This window comes from Cuculus canorus, chromosome 8, assembly GCF_017976375.1.
Source record: "Cuculus canorus isolate bCucCan1 chromosome 8, bCucCan1.pri, whole genome shotgun sequence".
NCBI lineage: Eukaryota > Metazoa > Chordata > Aves > Cuculiformes > Cuculidae > Cuculus > Cuculus canorus.
The window spans coordinates 23,080,629-23,101,110 of record NC_071408.1 but is presented as its reverse complement, the minus strand read 5'-3'; the positions used below and the strand labels follow the sequence as shown (position 1 = coordinate 23,101,110).

Here is a 20,482-nt window from a genome sequence, read left to right as displayed (position 1 = left end):
ACGCTTTTTTCAAGATGAAAAGTATTCTTATTAAAGAGAAGATCCATTTTAGTTAGGATAAGGAGCCTTAAACAGGTATGGATTTTCAGCTGTTGCATAATTATAGCACAATAGTTGGAATAAACATCAGTACAGAAATATTGTTCGTCTGGAGACCTGAGTTCCTATAATCAGTCAAACCATTCAAGTCCCTTCTGTGCTTTACACTATGTCTCACACTCAGGAAAACAACCAAGGAAGGGCGTTTGGTGAGGAAGGGTGAATAAAAACAGGCTGAAGAGCTTTGCCAAATCCATACATTCTTCATCTCGGAAAGCACTACACCCAGACACCAATCATCTCATGGGAGGGCTGGAATCCATGTGGCGTTCCTGCAGACCAACACTTCTGTGACAGCAGCTCCAGCCCTGCCGAACACAGCCCTCCTGGGCTCGCTGCTCTCGGACACTTCCTGCTTCCAAGCCACAGTTTATGCATCCTGCATCTTCGGTGTTACCTTCTACTGCAATTAACATAATCATTAAAGGCAGTGGAGTTTTTTCATTTCATGGTCCTGTTTTGGTTCTATTCTAGTTTTGTGCCAGTTTTCACTCCACTCACTCACTGGCCTTGGGGCATGGCACCACTGTGCGGTGGAGTTGTCTACACAGATCCTTTCTTACCAAAGTTAGCTCCAGAAGCGGAGAAGGCCCAGCTGCGTCAGCACAAAGCTTCAACTAAATCAGGTTTGCCACAAGCCCCTTGCCGTGCTGCACTAAGCACAACCTCCTTGCTTTCAGATGATGCCTCTCCCCTCAGTGCTGTATTCTGCTGCTGGGCAGTGGGATGCACCAGGCCAGGTTACTGTAGCACCAAACCCTACCTGTGACGTTAGCCTGTCCGGCAGATCCTCCAAGTTTACATCAATATAGGAGATTAGAATCATATCTTAAGACTATCCTTATTTTTCTGGTAACTGCTAGCACTGTCTTTGGGATTGGAGACGTGAGAAAAAACAATGTAAATCCAAATGCTCAATGACATTTCAACTTTTATAGCTTAACCTGTCATGTGAGTTCCTCTCTCTATTGCCGGCACACACCCAGAACTTGCTCTCTGGCAATCATAAAGAAATTTCCAGAGTCATGCAAGCAGCAATGACTGAAATAGCACAACATTCCCAACAACGTGTGACAAGCCTTCAGCCTTGGGCACCTTAGAAATAAGACGGGAATAAACTTGAGATGTAGCAGGACTAAACTAGCTCTGTGTGTTCATCCCGTTAGGAACCAGAACAAACCCTGCCATGCCACATTGCAGTGAAGCGGCATTTTGCAGTAGTTAGGGTAAGAGAAAGCAAGTTTAATCACAAATCCTAACTAGCTCTTTTCTTCTTCCCAATCCTCTTTTGCCTTACATTTAGTCAGCTATGCCTCTACAAAGGGAACAGAGAGCAGATATAGAAGAATTCCAGCTGAAGAAGTTTGTATTTTACAGCAACACTGAACAAACAAAAGTGTTTACACCTGATGATAGTGGACACCACTCCAAAGAGGGTTGATTCTGCCCACAAAGTTGTCAATACCTTACATGACTGCGCACCCCAAATGCACTTAGTCTCATTTAACCCCTGGAGGGCTGTCACCATTAGCACCACCATCAACTGAAGTTGATACCTACAATAGAAGTAAGTTCGAGCGTCTTTTTAGAAATTGGACACAAATAATCCACAAACATGGTGAAGTCTGATTATCTTCACATTGCTAGCAGTTCTACAGCCCGGCAAGGGCTGAGAGAGAGAAAGAGAAGCATAAAGGTTAACGTCCATCATTCTACTCTCAAGAGAGTGCAAGAGAGATGCAGAAAACGCATGCCTTAATTTAGCCTTGCTTGGCTGTAAACTTGAAGTGTTGTTATTCCACACAATCAATTGATGCATCAGCGGTGCTATCTTCTAGTCAGAATATTTCTTCTCTAGAAAGGAAACAAGTAAATTGACTTCCTCTCTTTTCCCCAGCTCTTACACACATCTCCATTATTTCTAATTCTGCTACAACAATACTCTGTGAGAACTATCCCTGCAGTTAATGCTAAAGTGTTTACAAAGGTGCTATCTGATTTCACCAAGAGCAAGCCTGAGTGAATAACAGGGAGACAAGAGAAAACTACACGAAAAGTTGTATAGCCTTTCAGAAATGTGTACAGCATGAGGCTAAAATGCACAGCAAGGAAGCAATTTAGCATTTGGTGGTAATTCCAATGGAAATCCATTTTTTAGCCTTCCAATAATGTAGGACAGTTTCAGAGTTAAAGAAAAATAAATCCAAACCACATTTGATGGGAGTTATTTCTCTTTCTTTCCTCTTTAAAAAAGAGAGATGCAAACCACTCATAAAGAACTTTCCATGGACTTATCAAAGCTGACTCATGCCAGTCTACCTCACCGGAGCACTCGGAGCAGTCGCTTCCTTTCAGAAGTAGGAAGGGCTCGGTGCCTGCTGGCAGTCACCAGAGCAGGATGTAGTTACCATGGCACTCGAACGCTTGGTGACTTCAGAATTGCCACAGCGTTATCACTGATGTAGGGATCAAAGGAGAGGAAGAAGCAGGTGGATCTTTGAATAAACACATGCAAAAGCAAAAGCAACATTAGGAGAAATATCCTGCACAGTAAACATCCTATGCACAGATCTCCTGTGTGTGCTTTTTATTTTATCACACTGTCTACAAGAAAAAAAACAGAAAGATACTATTGCTCAATAAACACCATTACCATACGTGCACACATGTATCGACACACACCACTCTTCCTTCATTACTTTACCCCCTAGTATTGGTGTGGATGTCTGCATCAGTCTGTCAGACTGACTAGCCAGAATCTGGCCAAGAAAATATCATCCCTGAGCCTTCTTTCAGTAATACACAAAGTTTAATCACTTGACTCTTACACCATAAAAAGTTATTTCAATTAATAAAGCACAGCAGCTCATAAGTTGGTGCATTTATCTGCTCCAATAACACCTGCTTCTCTCAAGTTTCAAACACTCGTCTCCTTCTGTTTCAGTTTCTAACATAAATTAGCAGCAAAGCAATGAGTGTCTGAGATATGATTAGCAAATCAATGGTTCAGAAGCAGAATTAGCAAAACCAAAGAACTCTTCAAACAAGATCAGTGCACAATAAAAGCACAGGATGCCATGTGCAAGCTAGGTAAAACACTTGAGATCAGCAGTCATTTGGAAGGAGGAACATCTGAGCAACACAGCAAAGCCTGGACTGTGACAGAAGCAGAGCAGGACGCACAAGGATGCCTAGCACACACTTTCAGGCTGCAGTGGCCCCTGACTATAAATGCAAGGTGCTAAGCTGTTAGTGAAAGACGTATCTATCCCCAAACAGGATTTCTGCATTTCCCACTTTGCCACTCATTAATATTTGCCAGGCAACTAGAACAGCTCGCCAGAAATCTAGGCTGACATCAGTGTCTCCCGGTAAAAGTTACATTGTTCTGCAGATGGGAGCACCTAACCAGCAAGCCATAGGCCTTCCAGTCCTCCACACTGGTAGAGCATGTTGTGGCTTTGTCCAGTTTCTGGTGCACGTCACCAGTGCTTCCCTCTGTCAGCACCACGCACGTCCGCATTAAATAGCTAGACAACACAAAGTGAATTACAAAGCCACCACCGCTAAACTCAGGGGTACTCCAGCTGTGCTACAGGGTACAATTTCTTACATCTGAAAGCCAGTTTTCGTGGTCTCAGACTCCTGGTTTTATCTCTACAGCCTATTCATAAGTGCTGCATAAATGTGACACTGCAGTAGGTAACAAAACACATGGAAGTTGTAAATGTGAATAAGCTCAACATATAGTTACATTTTCTCATTTGACCCAAAGCTTACGACAGAGTTTACTTAAGACAAATACCATGAGAACTCACAAATTCCACCCACTGCATTATCTTGTAACTGATCACAGTGTCACAAACCATATTTAAATATAGAACATACCTAGTCATTATGTAGAAAATACTGTGAAAGAAAATCATAGGGTGTTTCTGATAAGACAAGGACATATGGAAAATATTTGGAGGCTCAAGACTTTACGTAAAATGATTACTGGAAAGTACCAAAGTATCTGTTCCAAATTTCTGCTGTAAAATCATTAAATGCAAAAGGTCAGGAGATCAGCAACCTATTTGTCCTTTCAAAGCTTAACTGCCGTATTACACCAACTGAAGAATTTCACTTGAGATCTTCCAGGACTGGACAACCAGTTAACATTGGCCCATTTTCTCTAGAAAAGCTCCAAACCACTGAACTATCAGCAGCTCTTAATCAACCAAAACTAATACACTGGACTCTGCTTTTGGATACTGCAGGGTACCTCTGAATGCAATACTGCAACTTTTTCACTTTACCATAATGCACCAAACAAGAGCAGGTGCTTCGTACCCCTAGTAACTCTGCAAAGATGTAGCACGGAAAGAGGAGAAAGTAAATCCAACATTGTAGGCTGGGATAACTCCAGCAGCAACAGAGCTTAGACTGAAGCTGGATTTGGCTTCCACTGGAAGGTAGAGTTATAATGAGATAACAATGGGATTGAGGTGACTAACTATAAACAGAAATAAACCTTCCATGTCAACTGTTTAATTGCAAATACAGACATGTCCTGCTCAGCAAGCTTAGGCTGTTAAATAAATTCAACACTGAGTAGGATAAAAATAAAATCCTGGATGGTTAGTTAAGTTTTTATTTCTTTTCTTTGTATCATTCTTGTAACTCTAGTCTCACAGACCATTCAGAGTGGCATAAGCACCAAGTTCTTCCCAATACAAGAGTATTATTACTTGAGATCTAACCAACACCTTGGAATTCAATTACAGACAGCTATTGTGCCTCTTTTCCAGGCAAATATTCTGCATTGTGTTTGAACATCAGAAGTACTGCTTTACATCCACTCACTCCTGATGGTTTTTATTCCTGGGACCCAGTCAGTCCTCAGTGCTGCAAATAAGATGTAATCTTTGCCTTTCTTACAAGGATCAACCTGTTCTTTTTGAGATCGTGACTGTCCATTTTAATTCTTAGATTAAACAGCAAAACCAGAGGATTTCACAACAGCTGTGAATCTACTGAGCAGAATCAGGCCCATTAGATCTTTAGAGACATCCATCGCTATTGCATCTATATATTACATTTCAGAACTCTTATTATCTCTTTTTTTAGAAACAAGTTTTGTGCAAGCATTCAATTTTAAAGTCAGTGCTTATAGGAAACTTAGCAAAAATATGATTGGAATAGGATGCCAGGGGAATAGATGATTCTCTCATCTGAAATGCATAATTAGCTTTCGGTTAAGTGTGCAATTAACATTAAAATTTACAATCAAGTATGATGGTGTTCTAATTTTGCCTCCTTTAAATTGAAGAATTAACTTAGTTACCAGTGTTACTTCGAATTCCTTCCCTATGAGGTAAAGCGCACAGTTAAGATCCTGTCACACAGGTGACAAGTGATACAAAAAGTTTTCAAAGACGCTGCATATTTGCCTTCTGCACAGCTACAAAGCTTGAGGGTCTTTTTTTTTGTTTACGTTATTTCTTGTTTTGTAATGGTAACTGCTACTCAGTAAAATTAGCAGTTGTCGTATTTCTGTTTGCAAAGATCCTTCCCACAAAAACAGAGCGCTGTTGATTTACACCCTCCTTCAGCTATGCCCGAAAGATGTAACACATTTCAGACATCCACTACAGCTAAACTCAGACCCCTACAGGTTTTAGCAGTTAAGCCATAGAAATGTTTTTATTTATGGGGAAGAAAAAGCTATACTCAACCTAGCAGTTTCAATCTGTTAAGCAGCACCTTACAAGAAAAATCATACTACAGTCTAAACATGCTGTCTCCATCTGAACATCATATCCTTTTTGCCTTTTAACCTGAAGATAAATTTAACCTCTATTTGCCTTTGAAAAAAAAGGAGGTGAAAGTAAGTGCAATACCAGCTGTCAAACCCTGTACTTAATTTTGTTTATTATTAATCACATGTATACTTATAGTGTGTGCAACAAAAATGAGACTCCATTGTGTAGGGCACTGTATGAAAGCATAATGCAATTCCTCACACAAAGCACACAGTGTGGTGTGCAAATGTTTCAGGCAAAACATTGCCAATGATTTTCCATCAGTAAATTGGTGCTACTATCCAAATAGCTGATGGAATTAACCAAGACTGGGCCAGCGTGAAGGACTAGAGTTTGCCCCTCAGCAGTTAAACTCAACACTATGTTGCCAAAGAGTTCTGCCATTATTAGCATTTACCACCAAGAGACACAAAAATGCACAAAAGGAAGGAAAGAAATCTCACATTACTCTCACCTAAAACCAAAATCACTTTTATTCAGCCACCCTGCTTCCATCTGGATCTGGACAAAGTGGCCTTCTCTAGCTGCTAGGCAACCTGAACGCTGCGTTGAGTATTAGCATTTGCTAAGAATATAATAATGTTACCTTTGAGATTTATTTATAATAAAAAAACATACCTAGCTGAAAATATAATAGCTTTCATGCAGTAATCAGTAATTAGCAACTCTGGGAATACAAAACTGTTGATCAAGAAAGAAATAATCCATCTGTACACTCCACATGCAGAGAGATATTATAAATCGGCTCCTTACAAATATATCGCAAAGGAGATGTTTTATGTGAAAGCATTAATACAGTCGCTGTGATATAAAAAAAATCTAACCCAAGAATTACATTTATGCAGATATTAGAATATTTACATACTATATTAATATATTTATAGAAGTCATAAATTATAAAAGTTTAAGTTACCAGACCTCATCCAACTGCAAAACTAATTTTCTCAGTAAAGGTCATTTATTCAATTCACATAAAAATACCATTCCTAAGCAAGACAGGAGAGACTCAAAATTAAAATGCAGTTAACTGGTCTTGGAGTTCTTGAAGAAAAGCCCCCCAAAACTCTGTTTCACATAGCCCCTCTTTGAACCACTTTACTGTTTTTTTCTCTAACAGGACAGCTATCATTCTACCTTAAAATCATCACGAGCATCTTTGCTGAGTCCCATTCCTCTCAGATTCAAGAGAAACACTCCTTTAAGTCTTTCCAAAGCAGATAATTCCCCAGACTGCTGGGTCGCTAGCACAATTCATAGGAGTCTTACGAAAATATCGGTTTGGGTGGTTGAGGAGTTAACATCAACAAAGCAAGAGGCCCAGCAGCGACATCAAAACTGAACAGAGCAGCACTCTCTTTTTGATCATTATGCCTGACAGCTTGTCAAATCCCAATTCTCAAAGCACAGACTTCCTCAAACTCAGCACGAACACAAAAGCTAGATCTCTAGCTTATAAATGCTTATCAGTTTCTACTGCAGATATTAAGCGTGAGATAGGCCAGAATGACATTTACTGACACAGCAACACGCCGGCAGCCTTTCCACACAGCTGCTTGGTCCCTGTAGTGGCGTGCCTGAAGCAGTGTGAATTTTCTTAGCTTTAAGAAAACCCAAGGAGCATTTTGCAGCTGAGTTCCGACACCCGAATACTCTGCTCTTCTGTTCAACACAGGCGAAAGTCAATGTAGAAAGTCCCTCTGACCACTGATCTCTCTGGATCACAGCCCAGCAGTGGTAACTTCCCCACCACCTTGAGATTTGTAGGACACTAACCAAGGTTGTTTGCGTACAGCTCTTGAGCACCTCCCGTCTGCCACAGCTACACACATAATTGCTCCACAAGCACCCAGGAACTGAAAGAGGTCTGGCTCTGCAAAGCAGTGAACGTTAGACGTTCCGAGAAGTGCTCCTCTCTGTATTTCCTACAGACATTTGAAGTGGTTAATTTAAGCATTTGCTTCTTCTCCTTCTTCACTTAGATTCACAGAAAACTGATTCAGGAAAGACTTAACATCAAGCTTTGGGGGAGTGTAATTCGAAAAAACGTCAACATAAATGGAACATTGTAAGTAAAAGCAAAGTGTTCAATGGAGCTGCAGGGTCCTACGCTCATAGAAAGTCAACAGCAGCTGGAAATCATTTTAAAAAGTAATTGGAAAACAGGTTGGTAAGAAAACTCTTCTTTCCTACACATAGGAACACAGTTTTGGTATGATAATGGACCCCACTACTACTACATGTACCCTGAAGAACACATTGAAATTACAAGCTTAATCTCAGGCCAGGCAGGAGGTAAACACGTTCAAATACTGTGGCTTTTTATAGACGTACACACTTAATGTTTTTGCTAAGGTCCTTAAATATTGACTCACATCAGGGATCCATGCAAGGAGCACAAAAAGAGAGAAGAAAAGAACATGAGTCACTCTGGAAACTGTCAAACACTTACATGAAACTTCTATTGAAAATAAATTTTAAATCAACAGTGTTGTTGGTATCTCAAATATTACAGGTCTTGTAGATAGTACCCTTTGAGGAATCCACCTGACATCTCTTTTCATAGGATTACTAAAGTCCTTTTCCCCGTAAAACCTTCAAATGATTGCTTAATTCATTTTAATCCAAGTATCTTTGAGAAAAACCTCAACTATTTCACGGTGCTTTCTGATTTGTTTTTACACAACTTATTAGAGAATTTCGGGTTCCAAGATTAAGAAAGATAAACTGGATGGAAATTAACCTTAGTTACCGATGGAGCCTGAAGTCTAAACATTTTTATTACCTAAACCCTAAATTAAATCAAATGGTTTCTTGTTAGGTTATCTACATTAGTTTCAATGCCAGAATTTCGTAATACAAAAAGGATCTGTATTAGTTTGTTGTACTTAGTACCTGGCAACACCGAAATAAAATGAATCATATTGTTGCAGTAAAAAAAAAGTCCCTCAATTTAAACTCTCACTGTTTTATTGTGACTATTAAAGATTGTCACAATAAATTAAAAGAAAAAACAATTTACATTCAAATGTAATAATTAAAGATTCATTAGAAACCAAGTGTATACAGATCAATTAGAAGGCTATTCCCTCAGCTAGGGCAGGCTTTGGGAGAAATGCTATACAGTTTCAACTCATTTTCAAGTCTGAACTTTAAGCTTAACTTGTAGGAGTAACCAAAAGCACTAAGTAGGCAGCTACTTCAAGTTAGTAAGCCTATCAGCCTCATATCTTCTATTTTAGATCTTTTCCTTTCAAGCAAAACAGAAGAATCTTGCTAACTAAAATTCCATGAGCCCCACAATACTTTAAAACACAGCAATCTGAGCCTAGTTTTTTTAAATGTATTGAGTAATTCATTGGGTCACAGTGGGCTTAAGCACCATCAGGATAAACTGCATTCACACTGTGGGGTTTAAGTAATTTGCCAGCAAGTAGAATAGTAGACAACACTTCTTCCCATAAAACGAACATGGAACATGATGAGCTCCCAACAATTGCCTGGCTTTGGTCCTCCACTCTGCAGCTCAGAAATTCTCTTTTTTTTTTTGTTAACTGGGTTAGAATGCTGTAATTCAAAAAGGCTGAAGAGATCTCATGACTGGGTGTTTAAGCAGAGGGAGCCTCCAGCTTACCTGCGCAATTTCTCTTCCCATTTGATTTACCAAGAAGTTGTGTCAGCAGAGACTGTTTGAAGCACATCTCTGTCTTCCCCTGAGGAGCCCTGGAAGGATGAAGTGAGCTGGTTTGGCGCTGCTGTGTGGGCACACGAGTTGCAGGAAGGTGCAAGTATCTAATTTGGAGGGCATAGGTTGATGCTAGAAGCTATGCCTGGAGTTCAACCATTAAGCACTCACTGAATCTTCACCTACCAGTGCTCCTTCAAAAACTGCTGCTCAATAGCTCCAGATCTGCTTTGGGTTTGTTTCAGTTTCATAGTACACTGACTCCCATGAACATAGAGCAACTGCTTAAGACCATACCAGGAGTCTCATCAGTTGAGTGAGACAGTAACACAAAGAGAACTTACTAAGCTTTACTGCAGGGATACAAATGACACAGCCACAAAAAAAAACCCATTACAAACAATCAAAAATCTATATTAATCAAGAAAACTACTTCCAAACAAGATATTTTTCATCATCATGTCTTTGCTGGGGTTAATATAAAGCGTTCTTTAAAATACTGGCACTTACCCAAATCTGTAGTTTCACCCGCTTGTCATTCCTATAAACTGTTTTCACTTTGAAGTCAATTCCCACTGTGCTAACGAAGGCTGGTGTGAAAGTGTCATCGGCGTATCTGAAGAGGAAGGATGTTTTACCCACGCTGCTGTTGCCAATGATCAGGAGTTTGAACATGTAATCAAAATTTTGATCTGAAGTATCTTTCTGCCTGTATCTGGCATCTGTTACTGAAGCCATCTAAGAAAACGACAAATATTGAGAAAGAACAGATATAAGAGCAGTTCAGCATTTGTTTTACTTAACTGTGTACCATATGTTTAGCTTATCTCTCTTCTTTCTAATATGATAACCACTATATCTGCTGAATAAAGAGCAGCACACCTTGAAATCTTCTTTTAAATCTTGGCTTCAAATTTTTATTATCTACTTGTACTGGTAAGATTTCCAAACCCAAGAAGTACACCTGTTGCACTGCTTTGTGTATAAAAGAATAACAGATGGCTGTTGCAGATTGTTCAAATACTAGTGGGGAAACAGCATTCTTTACTCCTGTGGCAGTGTGCCACTTCTGTTGCTCCAATCAACTGGAGTATTGCAACCAAGAACTACAATCTTTGACAGTGCATCCAACCATGCAATTCATTAAGTAGCCTCCAAGGCAAGTGTACCAAAATAATTTATTTACGACTGCTAGGAAAAACCTGCATTTGTAGCTCATGCAACACCACCATTTTATCCTTAGAAGAGTGCTGTCCTCAGCTTTCACTGAGGGGGAGAGGAGCAATGGGAGAAGATGAACCATCAGGAATTTCAACTGTCAACTTTGAAGCTGTCCAACACCTCTATACTGTCAAGATTGCAATTAAAATAAACAACACCTGCATAAAATATGACGGCTCAGTAGAGCTGCAGGCGGCACTTGGAACAGATAAATTATCCCTTCTGATTACAGGGGAGGCAAGATTTGGGAATATTAGTGGGGCAGGGAAGGCAGAAGAGATGCCACCTCCTCTTGTGACCCTGAACTGGAGTCAGGAGCCAAAACCAACTACAGAATCTGAAATACCAAGACAGCTGGAACTCATTGAGGAGCTGCTCTAACGTATGCAGCTCTGACGCTCCACTGGAGAAAGCAAAGCCCCTGACTTTTCACCTCTATTTGTACAGAGCAGAAGACAACTACACAGACCAAATTACTACAGAGCGGAGAAAAAGGAAATTTTACCTTTGAATAGATACACCACGTTTTTCATCTGTAATGCTGTTTTAACATCTACCCCTTGTCAAAAAAGCAGTCTCAGCTCCTTACAACCAGGCAGGGGGTTGTAGAAACTGGAGCAATGACAGCATAGGTCTGATTAGCAGCTACTCATCCACCAAATTAGGGACACGTGCTACTTGTGTGCAATGTCAGAAAGATCTGAGCAGAAACCAAAGTCTCTTCTTCCCCTGGCATCCAAAGAAATAAATTCATTTTCTGCTCAACTGAAATTAATGGGCATCTTTGGGAACAAAACTCCTGCCAATGTCTATTGTCACCACCTGGCCAAATACTTTCATTCTTAGCAAGTCTCACCTGCACACAAGACTCCACTCACTCACGCAGTGAAAACCCAAAACAAACAGTTCAAAATTCATTGTAGTTAAACAGCTATAAACCAAAATGCTATCCAAAAGTAATTTAAATTGGGAGGACAAGTTAACTTAAATTCCCCAACAGAGGGGAAACAAACCAAAACCAACAGAGTTTAAACTTCAGAAAAATACACGTGATGGTTTATCTTCAACTAAACACATGCAACTTTCTCACAGAGAAAAGGTCTGCTGCAGTGGACATTTTATCCACAGACTGCATTAACAAGAACAGTTTCTGAGGAACTTTACCCATAGCTCAATAGTCAACCGATGCACTGAATGCAGTAAAATCTTCCCGCAAGTGGTTCTCTGTGGGATACAATACAAATCTGATACATGCTCTTCCGAATTTCAGCTGCTATTCAGTAACACTACAGCCCTTTGCAAGCAATCCAGAAAACCCAAGTACAATTTTCTTTTCTCACTGGCAGAAAAGGGCTCTTTCCCTCATGCCTTGTGGTTGTTAACAGGAACTTCTAAAATGAAGAATTCAGCAACTAACTGACGTACACACATGTACACGTGCGCGCGCACACACTCCCTCTCACACTCACACACTCTCTCACTCTCAGGCCAATGCACTCACTGCCTCGGTTCAAACGTTAGAAATCTTGGCTGCAAAAATTATGAATACAGATGATTTGCTGATTTGTGCCATCAGCAAGCTGGAAGACAGTAAGAAGTTCTGTGTTTGAGTAATTTATCTTCCTCAGACCCGTACCTAAGTTCCACAAACGCCCCTGAGAACAGATGTGCACTTATTAAAGAAGAAAAGGTATTAAAAATCTCTACTTCTCCTTTTGCTCATAGACGCTTGAAAAAAAGTGAGATGCCCTCATCACTCGAAGCCTGGCCATTTAAAGATTCAGAGCCAGACCTGTAACAAAGAAATATTCCACTAATCATATAGGAATCGATATCTTCTTTTTACCCCTGCCTTCACAGAACCCATCTGTGCACTCCAAGCTGATCTTCTAAATGAAACACTGCTGCTTCTATTAACCCCCTCTCGATTGCTATAATCAAAAGTGTACCTGGCTACAAATGCGACTTTCAGATCTCAGTTAAAAAAAGCAATTACAGAACGTGCCCGGCTAGGGCAGCTTTGTTGGAAGCACAATGCAGAAAATAAGATCAAATGATACTTGCACAGAACACAGGGCTGTTGTCATAGAAGCACAACACTCACTGGCCTGTGCGTGCCACTGAGCTACACTGAAGATGCGGCAGGTCGGCTCCTTGAATCATTAGAGGCAGCGTCAGAGCTCAAAAATTTCAAAGAAAATTCTATTCTGTAGCTTAAATTTGACTTTTCCCTTTCCCCTCCTTTGGTCAATAGACTGAAACTGGAAGGACTTGAGTACTAATTAGTGACCACTCCTCTGATTGCAGGTCACTACTGAAGAAGCGCTCCAGCAGCATTTGGGCTGAAAGCATTCAGAGGGCTGCCCAGGATTGGACCTTTCTCCCAATTCACCTCCCCTCCTTTCCTCTTCCTCTCTTGCTGTCCCAGCCCTGCTCCAAGCGCTCCCTAGTTACGCCAGTCCAGAGGATCACGCAAAGAGCTGGTTCAGAGAACACGGAGATCCCAGTTAAAAATAAATCCACCTACAACTTCTCCTGTTTTGCAGGGCTGTTTTCAAAGTTGGTTCAGTTCCTGATCCAGCACAGCTGATGGAGCCAAGCAGAGGGGACCGAGCAGTGGGAAGTGATGGCAGTTGCTATGCTACTGAGAGAAAGGTCCACCAAGTCACATCTCCTGCAGGCCCTCCGCACCTGGCAGAGATTCAGCATCAGCACTGGAAGGAAAAGACGATGATGCACTGATATCAGGCAGCTCCCGTCCAACTCGCCAGAACAGCTCATGCAGCCGTCTCTCCCAGAGGATTCTATTCCCTCCTTGGTGAAAGGACGTTTAGTTGGCAGCGTAACCCCCTGCTCTGTGAGCACTCAACTACACACGCTCTTTGCTTAGGATGGCTCCAAATACAGCAGCTACTCTGCTGTTTTACAAGCATGTGCAGACTAACTAGGATTTTGTTACGGAAGACCAAGTCAAACACAACTGGCAAGCAGACTGCAAGAGAGAGGCTTGTGACTGTTTCCATTTTGACTACCTTGGAATAATCCTGAAGAAAATATCTATATGGGGAAGATTTAGCTACATTACAGGAAACCCATAACAGGAGAAGAAAAAGTAGCCGATCAGATTGTCTTTTGGAACACTTTAGCATGAGACCCTGCATCTTTTAGTTCTTTGCCTGGGTAACCCACCTCTTTGTAGCTAAGAGCATACTAATATTCACAACCTGTTTTCCCCATACGCTTTAGCAATGGGAACAAGGTCTCAAACACACCCACTTCCAGCTAGTTTTGTGAGAATAGGCAGTTATGTAGCTATGAGATACCTTATTATTTCCCTGTTGAGTAAAAAGCCTGCAGTATAAGCTTGTCTTTCATTAGACAGAGAAACCACACAGGAGGCGGATGCTACAAATGCTCTAAAGCAATAAAATCTTAATCAGAGCTTATTAGCCAACAAAGAATATGTTCCTCAGTCAAGGTGTCTCTCCTGCTTTTATTTTCTATTTTAGTCTAATGGAGGTTAAAAAAAAATAAGCCTATCACACCATAAGACACCTCTATGGGAAACCAGTCTTCACTGCTTTCAATACTCACTGTAATGTGTCATATAAATGGCTCCATACAGCTGCGCTCTTTAATTTGTGACCAACGTAGTGGTGGAGAATCAAACTGTTTTGCAGTGCAACACAAACCATCAAAGTGTTATGGTTCTTACAAATCACTAAAAGTGGTCACTGCTGCTCCAGTTCTGCAGTATTATTATTACAGTCAACTTCAGTAAAAAGCAGCACATAAGCTGTCTAAAGCTGATGGTGTTGTCAACCGGTATATCTTGCCATCCACTTATTTCCATTTATTTCCAGCCTTTATCATTTTGACTACAAACTTTGGCTGTTCTTCTCTATCTACTTATAATCAAGAAACAAGAAATGCTATCATTACCTCGGACGTTTAGGCATCTCTAGTGGCAACCACACGGGTCTGTTGACAGACATGGCCATTTCCATGTAGAATAGAATCACAGAATCGCTAAGGTTGGAAAAGACCTCTAAGATCATCCAGTCCAACCGTGAGCCAAACACCACAGGGCCTGCTGAACCATGTCCCAAAGCGCCACATCCCACTCTCTCTCACTACACTGCGAGGAAGAAGTCTGAACTGCCTTTGGAAAAGGGTCTCCTTGTCTGCTGCCAGTCAGTTAACCATGAAATGTGGTCACACTGATGGAACTTATTCTTTAAACTACACATGAAGACAAACCTGTAATGTTGACTTGTTATGAACCTCTGGATTCTGTTTATTACAAGTTCTGTGCATTTCTAATAATAAAAACATTGTCCCTGCTTTATTTTTAAAGGCAAAACTGAAATTTACTTAATTTAGTGTTAGGACCAGTGAGTGTTTAAATGACACTGTTTAGCTGTCTCATCATCCTCTGCTGGCACACACATTTCTTTTATTAGGCAGATGAGGAAATATGGGTAAAATCGCCCCTCTATATTTCTGAGAGTCAAAGATCTTAAAGTAACACACTACTCCAGGCTGCGTCCAGTCTTGTCTTGGATATATTCAACAACTGAGCCTCTGCTCTTTCCCCGACACTATTTTAGTGTCTTACAGGGCTACCAATGTTAAACTCTTCTTGTATTTCTGAGTCAAAATTTCCTTTTTCTTACTTCCATTTTATTGTTCCCAAATGCCAGGGCTCAAAATCAGCCAACAGAAGAAAACTGAAAAAGAAGTTAACAACTATCAGTCTAGAAGGAGTAAGTGGTAACAGCAGGCAACAAGGGGCACAGTCACAAACACAGCTCTACCTGTTAGACTCCTCGCTATCCATAGGCACTGAGGAGTGTGGAAGGAAGAAAAAAGATTACTAGATACACTCATTTAGCAAAAGCAGAGATAATGAGGCTAAATAATGGTAAAAGTGAAAAAAAAAATCAACCACCAAACACATACATAGTGCTGAAGTCAAACAGACCAGATATCTGCCAAGGCTCTTGTAGAAATATAGGACAGAAGTATCGTAGACAGCTCTGCAAATACTAAAAGACTGTGGAAACTATGCATAGTAGGGAAGAAACGAAAAAGCAGCTAAGTCAAAAGATTTCTCCACCTCTAATATTTACAGCTTAGCAGTAATCCATGAGAGACATTACTGACATGCAGCATAACTCCTTTTCAAAAGAGTTAATGCCGCGTGGGGTTTTTTCCCCCAAAAGTCTTAAAAAGTGCATCTACATTAAAAATACTCCAGTTCACAAAGTACACACCTATGCCAATTCTGTGTTGTAGAAACTCACTCCTTTATGCGCTCTGGCATCTGGAAAAAAATACTTTCGTTTTTCTTTTTCAGGAATTAAATTAAATCCTCAATCAGATTTCTATCAGGTAACGTAATTTTTTTTACAGCCAATGGATGTTGTCCTAAGAATAAAGCTCATAAAGGAAATAAGGCCATGACCTTAAGGAATCTTACACAAATGCTAGTACTACAAGAGAGATTTATCAGAAGCAGAAAACAACAAGCATGAGCAATTAACGTAACTGCTAATAAATAATTGCAAGCAAGTGATAGTTACCAATTTAGATCTATAATCCATGAGACAGATGAAGGCTTTGCTGTGAGTATATGAACCAAGAAAGTGGTCACACTGTTGAACCTGCGATGTAGAAGCAAAAGGATTACAATGTTTAGAGTAAAGATGGATCATGAGAATATTATGTAAGAGACTAACAGGTAGGCAGGTTAGACTGTAAACACACTGCTGCGTAAAGGTCTGAGCTTCACTCGCTCAAACTAAAAGGGAAAGCCCTGTAGCATACAAAGAGAACAGAAATAGCACTTGAGTTAGTGACAGATGTTAGTTAACAGCAGATATTCGGAGTCATCAGTTTAGAATTTATTAAAGTGCCATTATCTAGATTAATAGAAAATAAAAGCTCCAGATAAATCCTACAAGTAGATGTAAAACAGAAGGAGGAATTGTTACACCCTTCCTGCAGAAAGGCAACAAAGTAAATGGAACCAAGGAACAGCTGAAATACATCAGTATACATCAGCCTGGGTCAAAGTCTGTTGTGCTGTAAAGGCAAACCCACAATAAGATGTGGAAATGTCTGTAACTCCCCCTCACAGCACCTCTTTACCAAGACAATTGCCATAAGGTAACAGTTATTTCAGATTTAGAGCAGAAAAACATAACAGGATTTAGTCCTCTTTTTCATGGCTAATATAATCTAAAGGCCAACAGTCTCCGGTGCATTTCCTCTCCAGTAAACAAGGGTAAACCACTGTTTGTCATCTTGACTTACATCACCTTTCCTCCTGGAGATTGCTGAAACACGTGGACAAACTCAGATCTTATGTAAATAACAAGTTACAGCCACCTATTCCGGGTCAGAATTTGGATCAAATAAGGACAAATCCTTTCTCACGATCCACACAATTGACAATCACCTCACTTGGCAACAGGACAGCACCTTGCTCTTGCCCAAAGTATTGCACATTTTTCTGTATGGGTTATGTTTCCTCCTGTTCACACACCCCTGCACCAGTTGCTTCCTGGACAGCCTCTGGCTGACGCTTCAGTACTGTCCAGAAGTTTTTTCAGGTATTATCCAAATAACTGAATAGATTTAGAAGAAAAAATAATTAAACAGTGTAAGCAGAAAGGAAATAAGTTCTGTGTTCATTATTCTAAAAAAGCATCTGATCTTGATAGCAAAAACTAAAATTCATTTATTAATGAGTCCAAACGCCTTTGCAAGAAGATGCTTGTAGTGGATTTAGTCCAGAATTCACACACTATAAATGAGTTCAATATACGCATGACAACTGAAAAAAACCCAAACTTTAAACAATGTAATTACTATTATCCATTCAGATTTGGGAACACGGGCTTCAAAAACTCCTCTAAGAATTTGCTGGGAGTGGAACAAAAGTCAAGAACCTGCAGCTATCAGCCCTTTTCCATCAACTCTCTAACTTCAGCACTGCATTTTGTTAGGCAGAAGGCTGGGACTGTTGTTAGAAAGATTTCCTCAAGCCAAATGTCCCTGTGTCTGCAGGCATGCCTCTCCCATTTCCTGCATAGTGTTTACGTCCTTGAAGTCCGTTTTAGAGCTGTAACAAAACTCTCAGGAAGGAGGAATTAGTCACTCCAATTTTGCAATGGCAAAAATGTAAAGAAATATAAGTTCCCACATTTTTCACTCTCTTCTATGAGTGTTTTCATTATGGCTCTTTTATCATCACATGGCTCCATGCCTGTTGGCAAACACGCTACTCTAGAAGATACAAAGAAAAATATTTAACCGTACAAAAATCTCCCTTTCTAAAGATGAGCTACCGACTGAACCCAGCTTGGCTCTCTCTCAAAGGATGCATGGAACAAGACATTTATATCCTCTTTATGCCCTAAAGAGATGATGCAGATTTCCACAATTCCCTGAATATTCCCTTGAGTTTGGGAACCCCACTAGCCAGCCAATTTCTAGACCTAAAGAACTGCAAGCTGAGGCTGACCCGCAATCCAGCCCCATCTCCAGAGAACAATGTGAGCTGGAGAGGCTGATGGCTATTACAAAACTCATGGTCATTAAAGCCCTTGCTTCCCGTTACAAACATTGCAGCGATTGCCAAGATAACAGACTTCAATTCCCTTCTCATTGGCTCTCCGGGCTTGCAGTTCTGCCTCGGTTTCTCTGAGAATGAGCTGGTAACAGGGAAATACTTCTGAGTATCTCACTGCTGAATATACTGAAATAGCAGTGACATGAAAGCACTCAGAGCAATACACAAGACCAATCTGCTACAAGACACCTGTAACTTCCTGCTGATCCTTCCCCAGCTGGAAGGCAGGACACAGGCATGTTCTGTGTCGGGATACAGCCCTCCGCAAAGAAAGCTGTGACCATGGCCTCCCACGGAAGTGGAAGATAAGGGGAGTTCAGGTACATGACAGAACTCGCACTATGCAGAGCTGCACTCAGACCACGTGCAGATTTGATAGACGCCCCTCCTCCAGCGTGTAGGAGACAGTTACAGATTTTTCTGCATCACCAGCTCTAAACCTTTTCATTTATAGGTAAAAGCAAGCTGCTGTCCTGACCAAATCAGGTGACCGGTATTGTCTTGTAGTAACCACCTGTAAAGCAGAACCACACGGAGACAGGACTAGCTCAGGATGCCTCTGCAGTCCAGGAGTTGTTTCATTTGCTGCCTTTTGTCCTTCTCCTCCAAGCAGAAAATCTGTGAAGACCAAGTTATTTTGTTTCTCTGCGCTATGATGTTCTCTGTGCTGTGAAGGAAGCCACCTGCTAACCTGGATTAGAACAAGCATGCTCACAATGCCCATGTTTTAATTAGCTAATACTTCCAAACATAAGTCTTATTGCTTACATCAAAAATCAAATACTACCGTGCTGCAGTTAGCTAAGCAGACACTTAAAAGAGCTCACTAATAATGCAGAACTTCAAGCACAAGACACACTTTTACACCAAGAAGCATACTTGAAATTACCAGCTCAGGACATTTCTCAATGTTAGCCATCAAGAGCTGGCTCAGAAAAAAATGCTTCCTCAGGTCCAACCAGTCACAGAGAAGAGACATGGACCTACTGGGCAGGGTTAGGTGGGCATGAAGTGCCCTTTCCTGGCACTACAACCAGCCAGTATGATGCAAGACCATGAAATGTGACGCTTGTCCTGCCCATTTGATCTGAGGCTGCATCACATCGTGAAAATGAAAGTAGGAGAAGCTCTCTAAACCACACACAAGTCAGCTAACATCACTGTAACATGACAAGGACAACCAGCATGCTAACGAATGCCGTAACACACGCATTGCTTTGCTACACCTAGATGCAGCAAGGTCTACCGCTACGAAAAGCTAAAGCTGGTAATTTGCTACCCAAAAAATCTACAGATCTGCAAAGAGGGCAGCACAGTTTTGTTAAAATCGCAAAGGAAGTTTGATTAAAAGATTGGTTTATTCGCCTCTCTTCTGACTTAAATTATAAATTGTTCTGATAAAACTATCCTGAAATCACTGAAAAACCCCAGTAAATCCATACACAACCACTTCTAGGATAAGAAGCACAAATAATGGGAAATAAAAGGCTTTTCGTTACAGTCTTACATATGGCAGCATATGGATCCGATCTTGTAACAACTATAATCCAGTCGAGTGCTCCCGTTATCTGGGCGCAGATTCAAATACACAGATCAAGACCATAGTTCCATTGACATTTTTACCTTGGGAGGGAGAGGGAATTAAAAAAACACACCTAAAAGAGGAGGTTTATTTGAACTCAGAGCTAACCCAGGCTACCATGAAGCTCCCCAACAGTTATTAGAGCACCTGGGAATGCAGCAATGAGGAGTGAGAGGAGTGAGCAACGAGGAACAACGCAGGAGAGGCTGAAATCATGTTTGCCATCAAGGAAGTGCACAGAAACATGAATTAAACTTCTGAGACCATGTTCTTATATTATCTCAGGCCAAGGGAAAATCCAGGTTAAAATTAACCTCCATCACCACCCTCTTTTTGTTTTGGACAGGTTAGTTTTGATTTAGCTCAGATCAACCCGACGCGCTGCTCGGGCTGTGGGAAGGGACAGTGTGGAGACAGAACCTTGATGGGTAAAAAGGTGGAAACACTTGTGCCGG

General features: G+C 40.8%; 1 protein-coding gene across 4 annotated transcripts in view; it reads right to left on the bottom strand.

Moving 5' to 3' along the window:
• Window positions 1-20,482, bottom strand: part of RAB3B (RAB3B, member RAS oncogene family) — a 61,439-nt gene that overhangs the window by 39,111 nt on the left and 1,846 nt on the right. For 3 of the 4 annotated variants that reach the window (XM_054073546.1, XM_054073544.1, XM_054073545.1), the window contains exon 2: window positions 10,096-10,323. In XM_054073546.1, the coding sequence (XP_053929521.1) occupies window positions 10,096-10,323 (228 nt within the window). Of the gene's footprint in view, window positions 1-10,095; window positions 10,324-16,391; window positions 16,473-20,482 lie in introns of all 4 variants that reach the window. The other variant, XM_054073543.1, reaches the window with a different exon arrangement.